This window comes from Microtus oregoni, unplaced genomic scaffold (genome assembly GCF_018167655.1).
Source record: "Microtus oregoni isolate MIOR12 unplaced genomic scaffold, Mior012 000062F_ref0000492, whole genome shotgun sequence".
Classification (NCBI taxonomy): domain Eukaryota; kingdom Metazoa; phylum Chordata; class Mammalia; order Rodentia; family Cricetidae; genus Microtus; species Microtus oregoni.
In genome coordinates this window covers 8,231,507-8,250,834 of record NW_024543872.1, presented here as the reverse complement: position 1 = coordinate 8,250,834, position 19,328 = coordinate 8,231,507, and the positions used below count along the sequence as shown (strand labels likewise).

Sequence of the window (19,328 nt, the reverse complement as noted above, 5' to 3'; positions counted from 1 at the left end):
CAGCACTCAGGAGAGGACAGGGCTAATCTGTTAATCCTCGAAACATCTTCGAGAATCAGAGAAAGAGCTGAGTGGCTGTCTTTTACCTGTTTATTCTGTAGATTGTGCCATCCTCAGGAATTCCTTCACGGTGTACAGAGAACAGGGGGGACTTCTCCTCCTGTGGCAGGTAAGGAGCTGCTTCACTGCAGGAAGCAAAAACATTAGCTTCAACTCAGAAGAATTTTCCCACTGTACACTAAAGAATTCTTGGTTGGGGGCTGGGGAGATGGCTCAGAGGTTAAGAGCACTGACTGCTCTTCCAAACGTTATGAGTTCAATTCCCAGAAACCACATGCATCCGTAATGAGATCTTGTGCCCTCTTCTGGCCTGCAAGCATATATGCAGACAGAATACTGTATACATAATTAAATCTTTAGAAAAAAAAAATTCTTTGTCACTTGTCTGTCCTCTCCCTCTCCTTCGAGGACTTTGGTGGTTTTTCTTGACAGGGCCTAGAATTATCTATTAGGTAAGTCTGGGGGCATACCTGTGACGGTTTACCTAAATTAGGTTGGCCTCTGGGTAAGTCTGTGAATGATTTTATTAGGTTAATTGAAATGGGACAATTCACCCTAAATGTTCATGGGCTTGGGTCCTGGACTGGATAAAATAGCTGAGCACCCACTGATCTTGACTTCCCAACTACAGATAAAGAGCAACCAGCTGCTTCAAGGTTCTGCCAGGACTTTCCTACCATGACTCGCAAGTGCCTTTGACTCTGTGAGCCAAAAAAAAAAAAAAAAAAAAAAAATGCTTCCTACTTTTGTCAGATTATTCTATCACAGTAATAGAAAAGTAATACAGCTTCAGGGATGTCAATCCAACTTACAGTTCCGATAACAGCTGCCACTTCCAGGCTACTGGAATCCATTCAGCAAACTCCCAGAATGAATGCTGCTGTTCTCGGCTAGAGAGACAGAAGCATCATCAGTGGAAAAGGAGACAGATTCTACATGGCACTGTCTAAAACCATTTTCTGTGAGGGTGGGAGTAACCAGCCCTTAAAAAGTGGTCAAGTAAAGAAAGATTTTGCCCTTAACAGTTTTTCTAAGTAAAGATGTTACCACCACTTTCTACATTAGCAAGGGCTTCCCTCTTTCCAGATGGTCCTTATATTCCTCCTCCACCCTCTCACCCTCAGTCCCTGTCCCCAAAGCTCACAGGTCCTTGGTGAGGTGCAGGCACTTCCAAACAGGAGCCATAATATAATTGGGTAAGCCATTGGGAGCCATGCCCCGGCAGTGTGGTTTCTGCTTCTGAGGATCAAATTACAGAAAGTATAAATATTCTAGGTTGGAGAAAGTCCCAGAAGATAGCTTTCTTTCTCACTTTTTAACTTTCTTTGGTTTTTACGTATCCTCCCAACTGCCCTATTAGCATCTATATAGACTTGTGGTCCAATTAACTCTAACTATTGAAGCATTCTCTCCTTCCCCAGAGGACTCTTGTACACTGAGCTGAAACTCCTGCCCTGAGGGACAGTGCTAGTGATTCCTCCCACTGCATTCCTTTAAAGACACTCATTCCTCAGACAGGTCAAGGAGAGCACTCTTTACATATACAGTCCTGGAATCTCACCCACATCCCAGGGATGACTATCACCTTTAAGCCCAATTATAAAGCTTACAACATTATAAATTTGGCTCTGTCACAACTTTTCTACAAGTTGTATCTACAGAACTAAATTAAGGACTAAAGTAAAAAAGAAAAACCAGAAATCAATTAAATTAAGAAATAAGTGAATAAAAATATGGTGGTTCATGCTTCTATCCCCAGCATTTGGGGGAGGAAAGAGACCCGATCTAAAACAAAACAAAACAAAACAAAGCAAAAAAGCAGTGGAGAGGGGCTGAGAGATGCTCAGAGGTTAAGATCACTGACTGTTCTTCCAGAGGTCCTGAGTTCAATTCCTAGCAACCACATGGTGGCTCACAACCATCTGTAATGAGATCTGGTGCCCTCTTCTGGCCTGCAGGGATACACGCAGGCAGATGGTGTATACATACATAATTAATAAATAAATCTTTAAAAAAAAAAGCAGTGGAGAATGACAGAGGGAGACATTCAAGGTCTAGCTCTAGCCTCCACACACATGCACATACACTATGCATGTGTACCAAGTTTCTTCCTTTCTTTTTTTTTTAAATATTTATTTATTTATTATGTATACAATATTCTGTCTGTGTGTATGTCTGCAGGCCAGAAGAGGGCACCAGACCTCATTACAGATGGTTGTGAGCCACCATGTGGTTGCTGGGAATTGAACTCAGGACCTTTGGAAGAGCAGGCAATGCTCTTAACCACTGAGCCATCTCTCCAGCCCCAAGTTTCTTCCTTTCTATGCTGGCTGAGATGGTGCACATCTGCAATGCTAGTACTAAGACAACTGCAGGAGGATCATGTCTGAGACCTGTCTGTAGTAAACAGTGTTAAAGCCCAGCTTGCAGTATAAGAACATGACTAAAAAAGTTACTAACATATCTAAAAGGATGGCTCAGCAGGCTAAGTGCTTGTTGCCAAGTCTGATGTCCTAGGTTGGATCCCTAGGACCCACAAAGGAAGAAAGAACTGATTCCCGAGTTGTCTACTGACCTCCATACTCACTCTGTAGCATTCAAGTACCCATACACTATTTAGATGATATTCTTAATACATATGTATAATATATATGATATACACAGACATATATAGACATATATACTTTTTAATATTTTGGATTTGTTGCATTTTTATTTTTAAAAAATAAATATTTTTGATCTCAAAGGATCAGTTTCTTAATTACTGAGGGTCTCAGTGCTCCCTTACATGTGCTCTCAAGGCAAGGAAAGCACTGGGAGACCATACAATTATACTATGGACTCATGGCCCACAGGCACTTCCCAAATTCCACCTATCAGAAAGGCAGTTCATCATGTCCCCAATATCTACTTCACATGATGTTCCATAGCTGGAATGCACCAGTTTCTCCCTTTTCTCTCTCTCTCCAAGCTCTGTGAATTCTCTTATCTCCCTAAAGGGGTCTCACCTCTGCTTGTTTCATTGGTTGGTTTAGGATTCTGCAAACTTTCATCTGGATAAATGAAAGCTTCTGAATGTCAAGTGCAGTTTGTCCTATTTCTTACCCATGCTCTTTTCAACTTAAAAAGAGTCTGCAGCTTTAGCTGGAAATGTTAAAAACAGTTTTGGAAATTGTCAGGTCTGGTGGCACAGGCTGAGAATTCTAACTGCTCAAGAGGCTCAGGCAGAAGGATTGCAAGTGCAAGACCTGCCTAGGCTGCACAGTGAATTTAGGGCCACTCTAGGAAACTCAGTGAAACTGTGTCTCAAAATTTAAAATAGAAAAGTGGGGCTGTAGTGGCGCACACCTTTAATCCCAGCACTTGGGAGACAGAGGCAGGCAAATCTGTGAGTTCAAGGCCAGCCTGGTCTACAGAGTGAGATCGAGGACTGGCTCCATAGCTACTGAGAAATCCTATCTTGAAAACCAAAAAAACTAAAGAAAAGAGAACTTGCCTAACATATGTGAGTGCTTGGGTTCAATCCCCAGTACCACAAAGAATAAAAAGTTCCAGACATGGCGGGTAATGAGAGCTACACAACAGTATAGATATGTGTAAGTTTATGTTATGTATTTCTATCTCAGTCAAAACCAGCATGTGTTGGCGCGTACTAGTGCAAGCTCTTCCATCCTCCCTACAACATCATTCACCCAGACCCTGCTCATCTGCTGCAATCACCTTCTGGGGAAGCACCACCGCCCCTGGAAACCTGTACTTGCCCTTCAAGGCCCAGCTCAAGTGTCGTCCCTCTGTGAAATTTGTGCAGTCAGTTCCCCTCCCCCATCTCTAAGTCATTCTGTAGCATTCAATAGAGAAGCAGGATCCTTTTCTAGCAGGAAACACTCTGGCGTGAACCATCTTATTCACTGTGTTCTTCCCCTATAACCTCCCCAATACATCACATTTTTGAAGTCTTTCTCTCTTTTGGTACTAGTTTTGGCTATGAAAGAGCAAAGGCATTCTCTTGGGTACTCGATGCTTCCTAAAATTCTCATTTCCCCATACTTTTGCATCAACTCAAGTTACCCCTGCAGTGGGTCCTCGTGGGGTGCTTCGGGGTGCAACAGGCTCAGGATCAGATGAGTTCTCACTTGGGGCCTCACTTTCTTCCTCATCTTCACCCTCGACCTGAAGAACAAAGTCTTCATCCCGAGCGCTGCCGTCTTCATCACCCTGAGAGGTTGCTTGCCGGGTCTTCTTCGGCTTGGTGGGGCTGCTCACCTTGGGACTCTTAGGACCTGACAGCGGAGCAGGCAGGGCTGTTGAGAGCTCTTCAGCCAGTTCCTGAAGGTACAGAAGTGCCCTGTGGGACAGGGTGGAGTCAGAGCCATGCTCACAAGCACTGAACAGAGCCCACATTTCCAGACTTTATTATTATTTTACTGATCTCAGAAATGCTGGGAAGCAGCTGCCAGTTTCCCCTTCCCTCCAACAGAAGCAGAAACAGAAATCCAGGAAATTAAGTGATTTGGCACAGGCAAGCCAGATACCAAGGAATATGAGTTTAGGTTTTCTAATTCTAGGCCAATACATTCTTTACTCTACCACATAGAACATGAAGGGCAAGGGAAAGAAGGAAAGGCACATAAACACTGAAATATATTGAGTGGTAAAAGCAATGAAGACCTGGGGGAAGTCTGTGAAAAATGTGATGGAGAGCCAGGTGTGGTGGCGCACGCCTGCAATCCCAGCACTCGGGAGGCTGAGGTGGGAGGATCGCAAGTTCGAGGCCAACCTGGGTTAGGCAGCGACACCCTGTCTCAAAACAAAAACAAAACAAACAAAAAATGTGATGGAGTATGAGATACAGAAAGAAATCACTTAGATACAAAAGTTAGCAACACATACCACAAAAGTGGCTGTAAGAGCTAAAGGGCTGCCCCACCCAGAACCCAGACACCACCCCTACTTACCTGACACCTCACCAGTCTTCCCATCTCTTCAACATCTGCCCTACCCTCCCCTTCCACCACCATCCCTCCACCAGGCTGTGCCCCAGAATCCTTACACTTGGGCAGCCCTTCGGCGGGGTCGTTCCCCAGAAGGGGTCTCAAAGTCCTCAGGGGGCCTCTTTGGATGTGGAGACTCTGGCTGATCTAGGCCTTTGGACAACTTCAGAAGTAGCAGGTCTCCCTTGGACTTTTGACTTCGTTTCTTAGGCATGGGGGTAGACAGAGGGTTGGACTGATCTAAGAGACCAGGAACCAGAGGGGTGGATGGAGGTTTACGCTGCTGAGACCTTTTAGGGCCTCTTGGTGTCCTACCACCTCTCCTCCCGGAAGGCTTTGAGGCCCTAGGGTTTGAGACCTTTGACATCTCTGAAGGAAGATCTGTAGAGAAGAACATGGTCTATGAGATGGGATCAGAGCTCAAGGTTCTTTGGAGTACAGTATATGGTACCCAAGTTTGTAAGAACCCATGAGCTTAGCATGCTAAGCATAGAAAGACAAGAAGAGCAAGGGCCAGGCACATACCTTGCTGTTCCAACCTGGTGAGGTTTTCCTGCTCTGGAGGAAGCCTCTTGTCAGAAGAATCCTCAAACCCGGGCAAAGGAGTAGGCAGTGACATCTCGATGGAAGTCTCCACACTGGATGTTTCTGAGGAGGCCTTGACATCCAGCTGGTTTAGTTCTTCTTGTCCAGGAGAGTCTACCACAATCATGTTCCCCACGGGGTCGGCCTCCCCCAGGGCAACATAGCCGACCCCGCAGGTATCCATCAGCACCCCCCAAAATGGCTGCCCTGCATACAGAGATACAACAATGAGTGGAACACTGAAGCTATTTGTAGAGGCTCAGATTTTTCCCTTTCCCTTCATCCCACAACCAGAACCAAGCATCCAGATCAATCATTCACTCATTCAAACAACTACTAGGGAGGTAAGATGACTTAGTAGGTTAAGGTGCTTGCTGCCAAGTCTGATGACTTGAGTTCAATCCCCCGATCCACATGGCATGCTGTAAGGAGAAAACCAACTTGTCCAAGTTGTATTCTGACTTCCACATTCTCACGTGTGCCCCCCTCAACAAATAAATAAATGCACCCCCAAACACACAACTATTATGTTAAGCATTGTTTTAGGAACTAGTAAATGACAAGACAAACAAGGAGCTGAACATAGTAGTGCACACCTGTAACCCCAGCTCCCTGAAAGCCGAGGCAGGAGAGGTGCTTTGATTTTGAGATTAGCCTGGGCTACACAAGCCCCTGTTTCAGAAAAGAAAAAAAGAAAAAAAAAAAAAAAACAACAGAAGACAGGCAAGATGCTACCTTCTTGAGATTTACATTCTCATGTAGCAGACAATAAGTAAACAATAATAAGCTACTGTTTATTAACTGCTTACTATATACCAAACATTATACTTTATGAACATTACTTAAGCCTCATATATCTTCATAAGGATATGGAAGTGAATATTCAATTAACTTAGTTCTTACTAAAAATAATAAAATAAATCATATTCAGATTCCCCACCAAAGGGAAAAGGAGATAAAAATTATGCACCTCTAGGGAAGAACTGTAACTTTCTAAAAAATAGACTAAATAACAGCTCCCAAGCAGGTGTGATGGTGCAGAGCAAAGTCCTGGCTACTATGAAAACTGAAGCAAAAGGAATCTGGGACCAGCTTGGGATATAACACAGCAAGTCTCGTAATGATTAAATATACAGAGTTGCCAGATACTATAAAACTGACACCAAACGAATGTAGGTACCCAGAGGCAACATCCATTTCTGTGAATATTCAGTAAAGGGACAGATTTCCTTAAGAATAAGAGTAGTACTGAACTAAGTGGGACAGCACATTATGAAATCCTAGCACTTGGGGGATTGGAGGCAGAAGTTCACGGCTAGCCTGGGCTACATGAGATCATGACGAAAGAGAGTTAGTTTTCTGGAATCTAGCCATCAATGTACATTTGAATTGGGGAGAGGAGGTGTCTACTGGCCAGAATATAATTAAAAATCATCCTATCACTTAAAAGAACTTCCTCACATCAAAAAATAGACTAAAGTGTCCCAAATCTTTATGAACCCAGAAAAATCAGATAGATAACCACAGACCAAGGAGATTGGCAGAAGTGAAACATTGACCACAAACAAAAAAATTGGCCAAATACAACTTTGTAAGGATCTAGATTCTGGTAAGGGCAACCTGTTTGCCTTTGACAAGAGGCAGAAATAGTTCAAATCCGAGAAGGGAACCCTCCATAGGTTAAGACAAAAGATAAAGAATTCATCAGCCTCAATGGAAAAGTGTGCTCACATAAATTCTAAAAGAAAAATATACGCTCAGGCCCCCACCCCTCCTTACGAGTAGCTCCAGCAATGGCAGCAGTAAATCTCTAACCCATGTGTGAGGACACAATGCAACCTCATAAGCTGCGTATGGTAGCGCTACTCTTTGAAGACCTGTATCTCATTCAAAACTAGGAATAAGTAAAAAAAGAATCCAATGTAGGATCTATACACAGACAGGACAGAAAGAAAAAAAGTTGAAAAGTACCTTTCAAAAGAACTATTCCAGAAAACAGAAGAAAATTTTCAGCAAACACAAAAACTACAGGATCTAGGAAACAAGAGAAAACAATGGCAACGTGGTTTGAGTAAATGGTCAGCCACAGGGAAAGGAATTATGTAAAAAATAAGTTCTTGCTGGGCGGTGGTGGGGCATGCCTTTAATCCTAGCACTCGGGAGGCAGAGGCAGGCGGATCTCTGTGAGTTCAAGGCCAGCCTGGTCTACAAGAGCTAGTTCCAGGACAGGAACCAAAAAAGCTACGGAGAAACCCTGTCTCGAAAAACCAAAAAAAAAAAAAAAAAAAAAAAAAGGTTCTTGGAAATTATATACACAGGAAGAGAAACAGCAAATTAAAACTATACTGCTAAAAAGTGAGATGAAGGGCAGGTTTGATAAAAGCCACAGATTGCAGAGAGGGAAAAAGAGTTAGTGACAAAAAAATGACATAAATGGAGGAGAGGTGAGGGGTTAACAACTAGTAATTTATGGCTTTGCTGTTGTTTTTGAAACAAGGTTTCATTATGTTGCACAGCCTGGCTTTGAACTGACAAAATTTGCCTGCCTCTGTCGGAATTAAAGGTGTGCTCCACCATCCCTGGTTTAAATAATTTAGGTTTTAAGAAAGAAGGCAAATGTAAGGGCATATAATACTTATAATCCAAGGCCATCTTGGTTTACATTAATATAGTTAAGACCCTAAATTAAACAAAAAAAAAAATTAATAGAAGAGAGGGAGGACTGGTGGTTGGCACCTGTAATCCCATCAGCAGAAGGTAGCATAGTCAAGAGGATAGAGGCTTCCAGACCATCAGGGATACAGTAAGACCCTGTGCCCTCTCAAACTCTCCCCACTCCAAATACTGAAACAAGGAAGGCATCAATTTATAGATCAAGAAGGCGTGGGTGAGGAGTCGGAGGCTGGAGAGATGGTTCAGCAGTTAAGAGCACTTGCTGCTCTTGCAGAGGACCCGGATTTGGTTGCCAGGACCCATGTGGTGGCTCACAATCAACCAAAATTCCAGTGGTACACAAACATACAGGCAGGCAAAGCACCCACACATGTAAAATAAATAAATGGCTTACTGTGCAAAACAAAAACATGATCAATAAAGAATTATCAAGACCTGAGTCAGATGGTGGTGGTGCGCACCTTTAATGCCAGCACTTGGGAGGCAGAGACAGGTAGATTTCTGTGAGTTCAAGGCCAGCCTGGTCTACAAGAGCTAGTGCCAGGACAGCTAGGGCTATGACACAGAAAAACCCTGTTAAAAAAACAAAACAAAATAAAACAAAAAAAGGTTATTAAGACCAAAAATATTTGAGTGACAACGCTAAATTTCAAAAAGTACATCTATGTACATCTCATCTCTTATAGAGGAAACAGCATCAGGCCCACTTCAGAGTTCTCAAAAAAAAAAAAAAATACTTCAAGTCAGAAAATAAAGAAAGGCTTGAGAAAAAGTCTTTACTAAGCTGGAAGTCATTCATGTAAAGGCAATAGCATAAAATTCTTTCCTATGAGCTAGACAAGCAGTTCGGGGATAAAGCACTTGCCTAGCACCCCCCAAAGCCCTGGATTCAATCCCCAGAACAGAAAGGGAGGGAAGGAAGAAGGGAGGGAAGGAAGAAGGGAGGGAGGAAGATTTTCTGATAGAGAAGCTGTGATGTCGAAAGACTGCCAGTATTTACAACAGACACGGTAAATTGAAATTAAGTAACTGTGGTAACTATATTTATGAAACAGATTCTAATTTCAAATTTTAAAGTTTCAGTTGGCCATGATGGTGAATACTTATAATCTCAGCCCTAAGGAGTTAAAGCTAAAGGATTTGGTGTTCAAGGCCAACCTGGAATAAAAACCTGTCTAAAACAAAGGCCTTGCAAAATGAACAACAACAAAAAACAATATCCTGGTTGTAGTGAATAAGACAAAATCTATCTTCCTTGAAAGTTTGTATAGAGCACTTGTTGCTTGCCTGATTTACTTCAATATTCAAATCTGATGCACGGCAAATACAACAATTAGCTCATAACTTTTTCACCAGGTGGTTCAACATACAAAAACATCCTTTAGAAGACTCACTTCTTATGAAAGGAAGTGGCAATGAGTGGTTTAATTTATTTTTTCATTTGTTTGTTTTGAGATAGGGTTTCTCTGTGTAGCCCTGACTATCCTGAAACTAGCTCTAATTGACCAGGCTGGCCTTGAATTCACAGAGATCCTGCCTTTGCTTCCAGAGTGCTGGGATTAAAGGCAAAAATGGGTCCAATGCTTGCTGAGTGGTGTAATTTCTACTAAGGAGTTTACAACACAAATTTTGGACAGGCAGTAAAGGAAGAACTGTTCAGTAAATTCTAGTTAAGAATTTTTACATTCCCAAATTGTCTGCTTTCCTTGCTGCTTCAGGCTGCTAACCTGACTACTTGGGTAAAAGAAAAACAATTAGATAACCACTACATCATAAACATGGAATCACTTTTCACATACACTGTTCCCCAAAGTATTTCTATCATACAACTAGTGACATATCAGATAATTAATTTTACGGGTACACAAATGAACACTTTCATTTAGCTGCATTTTTATTTTAACCTGCACAGAAATCTGCAACTCACGTTACTCAGTTTATACTGCTAGAGACTAAGGAGTGTAAACTTGAAAAGAACAATTTAAAACTCGTAAGAAAACGGCACCACAGGTGAAACCGGTAAAAGGCAACGCCAGCAAAAGATTGTTTAAATTTATATAACAATATGCCCCCAAGGGCAAACTTATCTGATTATATCCTAAACCTCTCCAGCAAAGTGAATTACCTCCTGAGGGGGTGAGGCTGCCATCTCTGTCTTGCCCAGCCGACGGCCAACTTGCCGCGGGATAAAAAGCCCAGACAAGGAAACATAACTGGCCCGTGGCTGCGCCAATGGGGTTGCAGCGCGCGGGGCACAACCCCCGGGGTTAGAGCCACTGGGAAGAAAAAGGCTGGGACACAATAAGAGGGGACTGAGCACAACGAGGGGGACTGACTGCAATCAGTCTAGACGCCACCACCTGCCATTCCCCAATCCTGGCCGTGGGGGCAGCTTTCTCCACAGGCGAGCCTGATTTCCCTCGGCCTGAGGACAACAGCGGGTTCACCGAGTCCAAGGGGAGCAACGTAAGCAGCGCGGAAGCCTGGAGCCAGCTTACTGCGCTGCACGCACTGCATGGGGGAAGAGAGGCTGGCAGGGATGGGGGATGCTCAGTGGCCACAGTGGGGATTGAGGTGAGAGCTCGACGGTTTTCCGGGGACGCGCGGAGGCTGGGAGGCGCGCTCCGTTGCGCGAGGATCAGAGCGGAATCGGGAACCGGTTCCCAGTGCCTTAGCGCTACGGCAAAAGAAGGGGAGGAGTATTTCTAGGTCCCCCGCACACCCCGTTGCGGTACACTCACCCGCGCCAAAGTCCTTCCGGAAGTCCAAGTTCGAAGATGGCGCCGCCTGTCGGGTCGCGGTTTTATGACGAAACCTGGAGCGGCTCTTCCTTGCCCCGCCCCCGGCACAAGGTAAACGCAAGCTCGGTCGGGAGTGCGTTCCCTCCCGAGTTTTCTACTAAACTCTGTGTTCCATAATGCAGCGCGGCGCAGCGCTGAGCCCTCCGATGCCCGCGAGCTGGAGCCTGGCTTCCGCGGCCCTGGGACACTGCAGAGCCTTCTGGGAATTTCAGCAACCGGAAGGGGAGGTCGGCGCCTGCGCGGCACCGTGGCTTCCCCAGCGGCCTTGCTGAAAAGCTTTGAAGGTGAGGTTGTCGCGCTTTAGCTGTCGCCCAGCGTTCCGAGCTGCCATTACTCAGGCTGTGGCGAACAGAGCCAGACCACACTGCTGCTTAACGGCAACCCCGAGCTTCGACGGACTAGGAGAGGAGCTACTGATTTTCTGCTGCTAAGTGAATGAGCAGAGACAGGAAGAAAAATAGGGCTTGGAAAGAGGCCAAGAAAAGGAAGCGGGGGGAGCCTAGTCTTGGTGGGTACGCTGCGCTCCTAAAGAGCTCGTCAGCCCGACTGCCAGGCCTCCCGTCTCCGGAGGTAGCCCATGATGGAGGAAACAAGTGCAACAAGTTTTCCTGAACCATTTAAAACCAGATAAATTTTCCAGGTCTGCCCATACCTGTGCGGAGGAGGAGGGTGAAAAAAAAATGAACAGGAAGGGGTGGAATAAGCCAGTCTTTCCTTTTCCAAATACGCTTGTCCATTAATTCTCTTGATTAAACATTTAGGAGAAGTGTAGGAGTCGGTATAATGGTGCACAGCTATAATCGCATCACTGGGAAGGTGGAGGCCAAAGATCAGCAGTTCGAGGTCATCCTGGACCAAGAAGTTGGAAGCAGCCTTGTCTCAGAAAAAAATGAAAAAATAAATAAGGGGAAACTGGGGTATGCTTGCTCTCCCTTGTAGTCCTTAGGTACTCAAAGCTGAAGCAGAAAGATCTCTTGAGTCCAGGACTTAAGGCCCTACTTGGTTAACCCTGACACTTAAAACCAAAGTATGGAGTTAGCCAAAACCTATGGGAGGAAAGAAAGGGGACACCCAGTTCTCTCCTGTCCCCTTATGCCCAGAGGCAGCATTTTGAATAGATGTCTTCTCTCCCCTCCTTTAGGTACTGGCTCCTCAACATTGTGTAGGGAGTTACAGATTTACTTCTGTAACGAACACAATCTCTTAAACTCCTACCTCTGGCTGGGTGGTGGTGCGTGGCTATAATCCCTGAACTGGGAGGGAGACCAAGGCCAGCTTGGTCTACAGCCAGGGATGTGCAGAGAAACTCTGTCTCGAAAGAAAAACCCAAACAACAAAACAAAAATCTTCCTGCCTGTGATTAAGTTCCCTTTCATTTTGTCACAAAATTAATGGCTTTACTTTTGAAAAAAAAAAAAAAGATGCTTTGTAGCTCAGAGTTCAAGACACCAAGGGCATCAAGACTATTTTCAAACTTCACTAACCCAGGGGCAGTTAACCCCTTTCTCATTGTAGATTGTGTTTATGCTCAGATTACATTCTTTCTCAATCTCATACCTTTACCCTAAGTGCCCTGGAGCTAACCACGGACCTGCCTCAGCCTCCTAAGTGCTCTCAGTATAAGCACAAACCTCCATACCCAGTTTGTCTCAACAAAACAGACCACTGCTTTCTTATTTATGTGGAATAGCGTATGTACACATTCATGTCGATGCCTTTGGAGGCCAGAAGGGTATGTTAGGTCCCTGGTGCTGGAATTAACAGGTAGCTATGAGCCATCTAATATGGGTGCTGGAAATCAAATTCTGGTCCCCTTGAAGAACAGCAAGCACCCTTAACCACTGAGATAGCTCTCCAGCCCCTATCTGGCTACTTTTAACTGCGTATACTCGTATATTCCATATCTGTATGAAAATCTTCCTTATTCTATGTGCCTGCTTAGCATGTAACTATATGCAGTTAGTTACTGAGTGGGTAACTGTGTAGTTAACTATTTTGTTATTTACTGTTACTGCTGAGTATTTATTTGTGTGGTCTCTGTTTTTTTGATGGTGTTGCATTGTTGCTATAATTCATGTCTAAGTTACTTCAGACATGCTACTCTGTGGCTAGGATGAATGCCTCAAAGCTGAGTTGCTGGCTCAATGTTATAGGTAGGCACATCTGTAGTTTTCATTGAAAAGTATTTTGTTGAGTGTTCTGTGTCTTGGTCTAATGTCTTTTTTGTTTGTTTGTTTGGTTGGTTTTGTTTGGGTCTGGTGCTTTTTTGTTTTGTTTCGTTTTGGTTTTGGGACAAAGGTAGCCTTTGTAGCCGTCGGTGTCTTGGAACTTACTCTGTAGACCAAGCTGGCCTTGAACTAACAGATCTGCCTGCCTCTACCTCCCAAGTGCTGGGACTAAAGGTATGCACCACTACCGCCCAAGGTATGCGCCACCACCGCCCAGCTACGTCTCTAATTTCTTAATAGTTACCTTTCTGAGCATGAGGTTGACCTTGTTGATTTGCTTAAATTTAGTGACTGAGTGGTACATTCAAAAAGCCCACCAGCTTTTTTTTTTTTTTTCGGGTTTTCGAGACAGGGTTTCTCTGTGGCTTTGGAACCTGTCCTGGAACTAGCTCTGTAGACCAGGCTGGTCTCGAACTCACAGAGATCCGCCTGCCTCTGCCTCCCAAGTGCTGGGATTAAAGGCGTGCGCCACCACCGCCCGGCAAGCCCACCAGCTTATACTGACCTAAAAGTAAAGACTCCACTCGTAGTCAAGAGCCTGTAGGCTTACCCCTCAGATGGCCAAGATAGGTTTAAGGGTAGCTTGGGTTACATGACAAGATCCTGTCTGGGGGGAAAAAAACCCAGAACACACAGGGACCAATTAAGTGTTTATCTTGCCTTTCCAGTACGATTTAGAGTTTAGAAAAACAAACTGATGTGAGGGTCTTACTCCCCACCCACTTCCTTTTTGAGTAGGCTCTCTTGCTAAATAACAGCCGGTGCTGTCCACAAATTCGTGATTCTGCTACCTCAGCCTTCCCCGGGCTGGAATACAGGCACATGTCTCCACACTCTTTAAAATGATTGTCATTGCTAAATACAGAATGTGTGAGAGTTAGAAAAAAGACACTTTTATATTCTGGTGAAATTACTATTCATTAGCATTTGGATAAAACCACTAAATAAAAGGTTCAGGGGAACCTTAAAATGTCAGGCCACATTTATCACTAAAAATAAAGTCACAAATCATTGTTTGCTTGCAGATACAAAGTAATATGAAATACTTCTATCCGTTTAGGTATCACTGCCAAAAAGGTGACTAGAAAATCACAAGGCTTAAGAGAAACAACGTAAGTGACATCACTTTAAAAGAAAAGAGGTCACTCGGAAAGAAATGTTTCTGTTGAGTGCAAAAGCCGGAACCCTAAGATCTACGGACTAGACAGGTGAGATGCTCTCCTACTGAGCCACATCCCAGCCTTGCTTTTTGAAATATAATAATAAGGTATATGGATTTGTTCGGGCTCTGATTCAGAGTAACCTACTGTAACAAGCCAATTTTGAGGTCTGGAGAGATAGCTCAGTGGTTAAGAGCACTGACTGTTCTTCTGGAGGTCCTGAGTTCAATTCCCAGCAACCACATGGTGGCTCACAACCATCTGTAATGAGATCTGGTGTCCCCTTCTGGCCTGCAGGCGTAATACAGTATATATAATAAATATTAAAATATTTTTAAAATAAAAATATTTTAAAAAGCTAATTTTGAGTCAACCTGAACATTTGATTTTGGATTAGATAATCCTAAGGAAGCATTATTTAGTATGTGTGAACTGTATTTATTTATTTATTTACATTTATTTATTTATTTTTGGTTTTTTGAGACAGGGTTTCTCTGTGTAGCTTTGGAGCCTGTCCTGGAAATTGCTCTGTAGACCAGGCTGGCCTTGAACTCATAGGCCCGTCTCTGCCTCCCGAGTGCTGGCATTAAAGGCTTGCACCACTACTGCCTGGCATGAAGTGTATTTTTAGGAGACACGCTGAAGTCTGCAATAATGAAAATGATCAATGTCTGGAATTTTCTTTACAATAACTTCAGCAAGGGAAAAAAATAAGGACTGGGGAGACGAAGTTGTCATTTGACTGCCATCTCTGTGTACCCCTCCACAGTTCAATATAATAAAAACTAAAGTGTGGCATATTTCAGCCCTCAGGAAATGGCAGTGGGAGGAGCTTGAGTTCAAGGCCAGCACCAGCTATACAGTTCACCGTTGTGAAACCTTGTGTCAAAGGAAACAAAAAATGGCAAGTTTTGATAATTGTTGCATCTAAAGATAAGTATTCTCACACAGTTTACTCTCCCTTTGTCCTATGTAGAAATAAAATACCTGGGTGGTGGTGGCGGCACACCCCGTTAGTCCCAGTGCTCTGGGAGACAGAAGAAGGTGGATTTCTGTGAGTTTGAGGCCAGCCTAGTCTACATAGTGAATTCCAGCAAGACCGCTGTCCTAAAAAACAAACAAACAAAAAACACCTTTACAGATGATTTCTATTCCAAGGCTCAGGATCTCTTGGCTCTCACTAAAGCCTCAGTCCACCTTTATAGCTTTATCTGTGAACATCACTGAACTTACTCTGCAACGGGCTAGTCCTGTTTTTTCTTTCTTTCTTTTTTTTGTTCGTGGTTTTTTTTTTTTTTTTTTTTGGTTTTTCGAGACAGGGTTTCTCTGTGGCTTTGGAGCCTGTCCTGGAACTAGCTCGTAGACCAGGCTGGTCTCGAACTCACAGAGATCCGCCTGCCTCTGCCTCCCGAGTGCTGGGATTAAAGGCATGCGCCACCACCGCCCGGCTTTTTTTTTTTTTTTTTTTTAAAGACAGGGTTTCTCTGTAGCTTTGGTTCCTGGGTTCCTGTCCTGGAACTAGCTCTTGTAGACCAGTCTGGCCTCGAACTCACAGAGATCCGCCTGCCTCTGCCTCCCAAGTGCTGGGATTAAAGGCTTCGCCGCCGCCACCACCACCCAGCAAGAACTGTTTTTTCACACAAAGCTATTTCCTCTGCTGATCTGCCTCCTGGTTCTTTTACTGAGAAAGGATTTTCCAAGGACTACATCATGTGTCCCCATTGAAGACAACTGTGCTAGGTAGAGCCAGTCACATCGTTCAAGGGGCTCATTTGTGTTGCCTTGAGCTCACAGTGAAGATAGCTCCTCTGCCTTCCTACACTGTCCTTTAACCTGAGGGCCATGAAAGCAGAACCAGGCATTGTGTCTCAGCCCACAATTCCCAGCACTTGGAAGGCGTGATTTAAGCCAACACCTTTTGTTATGGAATATTTTCAGATGTGTTACAATTGCTTATGCTGTGGAACATTTATTTTAGTGATGCAAAGATGCATTACATTCTTTTATATTGTATTTGTGAAGCTGTGTTATTTTACCTGACTAAAACACCTGATTGGTCTAATAAAGAGCTGAATGGCCAATAGCAAGGCAGGAGAAAGGATTGGCAGAGCTGGCAATCAGAATAAAACAGGAAGAGAAATCTGGAATGAGGAGGATAAAGGAGCAAGAAAACTAGGAGAAGGGTGAAGAGATCTAACTTAACATTAGTGCAGCTATGATAGGCTGCAAACTAACTATACTGGGACTAGACCTCACCCTTACAATAACCAGGAAAAGCCACAAACTGTACCCTGTGGGAGACCAATCAGAATTGAGACAAACAAGTACTAAATGCTCTAGAACATTAAAGATAATTTACATAATCTATATATAGATTGCCAATTTCCTTGCAACAAAACCAGTACCAATCCCTGTTTGGCAAAATTTCTGTTACCTCACTCCTGCCCAATCAGAAGTTCAACCCCCATTTGAATCCAGATTTCCCCTGTCCCCCCATTCTTTACTCCTTAAAAACCCTGCCATGGCTCAGCTCAGGGCTCTCTAATCCAGTCGCTGCGTCAGAAAGGACAGCCGGAGAGTTCAAGCTCGAGTTTGCAGTGAAGGCTCTTTGCTTTTGCAGACAAACTTGGACTCCTGGTGGTCTCTTAGGGGCTCATAATGTGGGCATAACAAGGATGCTAGGGCCAGCCATCCAGCTACGTAACCAGACACAGAATAAGGAGGAAAATTAAATAGAGAAAGATAAAAGGCCAGGGACAAAAGGTAGATGAAATAATTTAAGAAAAACTGACTAGAAACAAGCCAAGCTAAGGCTGGGCATTTATCAGTAATAATAAGATTCCATGTGGATTTATTTGGGAGCTGGATGGTGAGCCCCCCAGAAAAACCAAAAAGAAAAAAAAAACCACAATCTTTTTTAAAATTATTTTTATGTGTATGTGCTTATGCCTATGTGAGTTTTTTTTGCCCACATGTGCAGGTGCCTGTGGAGTTCTAAGGGCATCAGATTCCCTGAAACTGGACGTAGATAGTTATGAGCTACATTCCTGGTATCAGAGCCAACCAACAATGTCTCAGAAAGTTAAGTGGTGTCACTTAAGTCATTTCTTTAGGCCCGGTAATTTCATATCTGCCTTATGGTAGCAACCCCTAAATGGGTCAAGGTACTTCATATTGCTTTGTTTCAGGAAGCAAACAATGACTTATAACTTTATTTTAAAATAATTTTGTAGCTAGGATCTAACTATGTAGCCCAGACTGGTCACAGATTCAGAAATCTGCTACCTGATTGATGGGATTTAAGGTGTGTCACTTCAGGCACAAGGTTGTCCTTGTCCACAGCCCTAGGCTTCATAAAACCCTGGCCAAAACAAAACAAACTTATAGATTTGGATTCAGACTGCTTGTGACCACATGAGCAACTGTGTTAAGTGAGTTCTTTGTGCCTCAGCTGAGTGGTCTTGGCTGAGTAACCTAACTTCTCTGTGACTCCCTTTCCTCACCTTTAAGAGTCAGAAAGATGTGTTTAGATACAGGCTTTCTCTGTGTAGCCCTGGCTGTCCTGGAACTCACTCTGTAGACCAGGCTGGCTTTGGATTCACAGAGGTTAGCCTTCCCCTGCCTCTCCAATGCTGGGTAAATGTGTAGCTCAGGCTGGCCTTGAACTTGTGATCCTCTTGCCTTTACCTCCTTCAGCAAATCCCACCAGTGTTAGCCATCAAAACCAGCCTTTTAAAAATTTTTGTTTTTATTTTATTTTTGGTTTTGGTTTTTCAAGACAGAGTTTCTTTGTAACAGTCCTGGCTGTCCTCGAACTCACTGAGATCCACCTACCTCTGCCTCCCAAGTGCTGGGATTAAAGGTGTGTGTCACCATTGCCTGGCACAAATAATTTTTTATTTGTTTAAAAAATAGTTTTTTTAAAAATTATTTAAGGGGCTGGAGAGATGGCTCAGCAGTTAAGAGCACTGGCTGCCCTTCCAGAAGTCCTGTGTTCAATTTCCAGCAACCACATGGTGGCTCACAACCATCTATAATAAGATCTGGTGTCCTCTTCTGGACGGCAGGCATACATGCAGGCAAAACACTATATAGATAAAATCTAAAAAAAATATTATAGGGGCTGGAGAGATGGCTCAGAGGTTAAGAGCACTGGCTGCTCTTCCAGAGGTCCTGAGTTCAATTCCCAGCAACCACAAGGTGGCTCACAACCATCTGTAATGAGATCTGGTGCCCTCTTCTGGCGTGCGGGCATACATGGAGGCAGAATGCTGTATACAAAATAAATAAATAAATCTTTTAAAAAAATTATAAATATATTTAGGTTTTTATTTTTGAGGTTTAGTTTCTTTACGTAGTCCTGGAATTTTGCTGACCTCAAGCTCTTCTTGCATTTGCCTCCTGAATGCTGGGATTAAAGACGTGCACTACCATGTCCAGCTGTTATTTTATGTGTGTTCCCATTGTCTGTGTATGGGCACCATATGCACACCTGAGGTCAGAAGAGGGTGTTGGATGTTCTGGAACTGGAGGTACAGATAGACGAGAGCCACTATGGATGCTGAGTTGAACACAGGTCCTCTGGAAATTAGTCAGTGAGCCACTTCTGCAGCCCTAGTAGTTGTTTTTGAAACAAGGTTTCATTTTGTGACACTAGCTAGCCTGGAACTCACATGTAGACCAGGCTGGCCTTTGGTTTTACAGAGACTGGCCACCCCATCCGGGATTAAGGAAAGCTCTGCCTGTGCCACCATGCCTGGCCTGTGAATACATTTGATGCCTACATGAACCATCATGCTCCCAGCACCGGCCTGGAGCTCACCACCCGAG

General features: G+C 43.8%; 1 protein-coding gene and 1 long non-coding RNA gene across 7 annotated transcripts in view; one reads left to right on the top strand and one right to left on the bottom strand.

The window, feature by feature from the left end:
* LOC121439550 (general transcription factor 3C polypeptide 2) overlaps nucleotides 1-11,272 on the bottom strand; it is a 24,910-nt gene extending 13,638 nt beyond the window's left edge. The window contains exons 1-10 of one of the 5 annotated variants that reach the window (XM_041640058.1): nucleotides 11,051-11,272; nucleotides 7,608-7,670; nucleotides 6,233-6,308; nucleotides 5,577-5,843; nucleotides 5,111-5,432; nucleotides 4,729-4,857; nucleotides 4,129-4,405; nucleotides 1,205-1,299; nucleotides 873-950; nucleotides 87-185 (exon numbers count right to left, since the gene is read on the bottom strand). In XM_041640058.1, coding sequence (XP_041495992.1) covers nucleotides 87-185; nucleotides 873-950; nucleotides 1,205-1,299; nucleotides 4,129-4,405; nucleotides 4,729-4,857; nucleotides 5,111-5,432; nucleotides 5,577-5,820 — 1,244 coding nt within the window. In that variant the 5' untranslated portion in view covers nucleotides 5,821-5,843; nucleotides 6,233-6,308; nucleotides 7,608-7,670; nucleotides 11,051-11,272. Of the gene's footprint in view, nucleotides 1-86; nucleotides 186-872; nucleotides 951-1,204; nucleotides 1,300-4,128; nucleotides 4,406-4,728; nucleotides 4,858-5,110; nucleotides 5,433-5,576; nucleotides 5,844-6,232; nucleotides 6,309-7,607; nucleotides 7,671-10,434; nucleotides 10,857-11,050 lie in introns of those variants that run through there. The other 4 variants (XM_041640056.1, XM_041640057.1, XM_041640060.1 and 1 more) reach the window with 4 other exon arrangements.
* On the top strand, nucleotides 11,263-19,328 carry LOC121439554. Of its 2 annotated transcripts, none has more exons than XR_005973264.1 (3): nucleotides 11,263-11,394; nucleotides 14,399-14,546; nucleotides 19,203-19,328. It is a non-coding gene; the product is annotated as an uncharacterized LOC121439554 (long non-coding RNA). The 2 variants fall into 2 exon arrangements; XR_005973265.1 differs by lacking the exon at nucleotides 19,203-19,328 and adding an exon at nucleotides 15,305-15,319.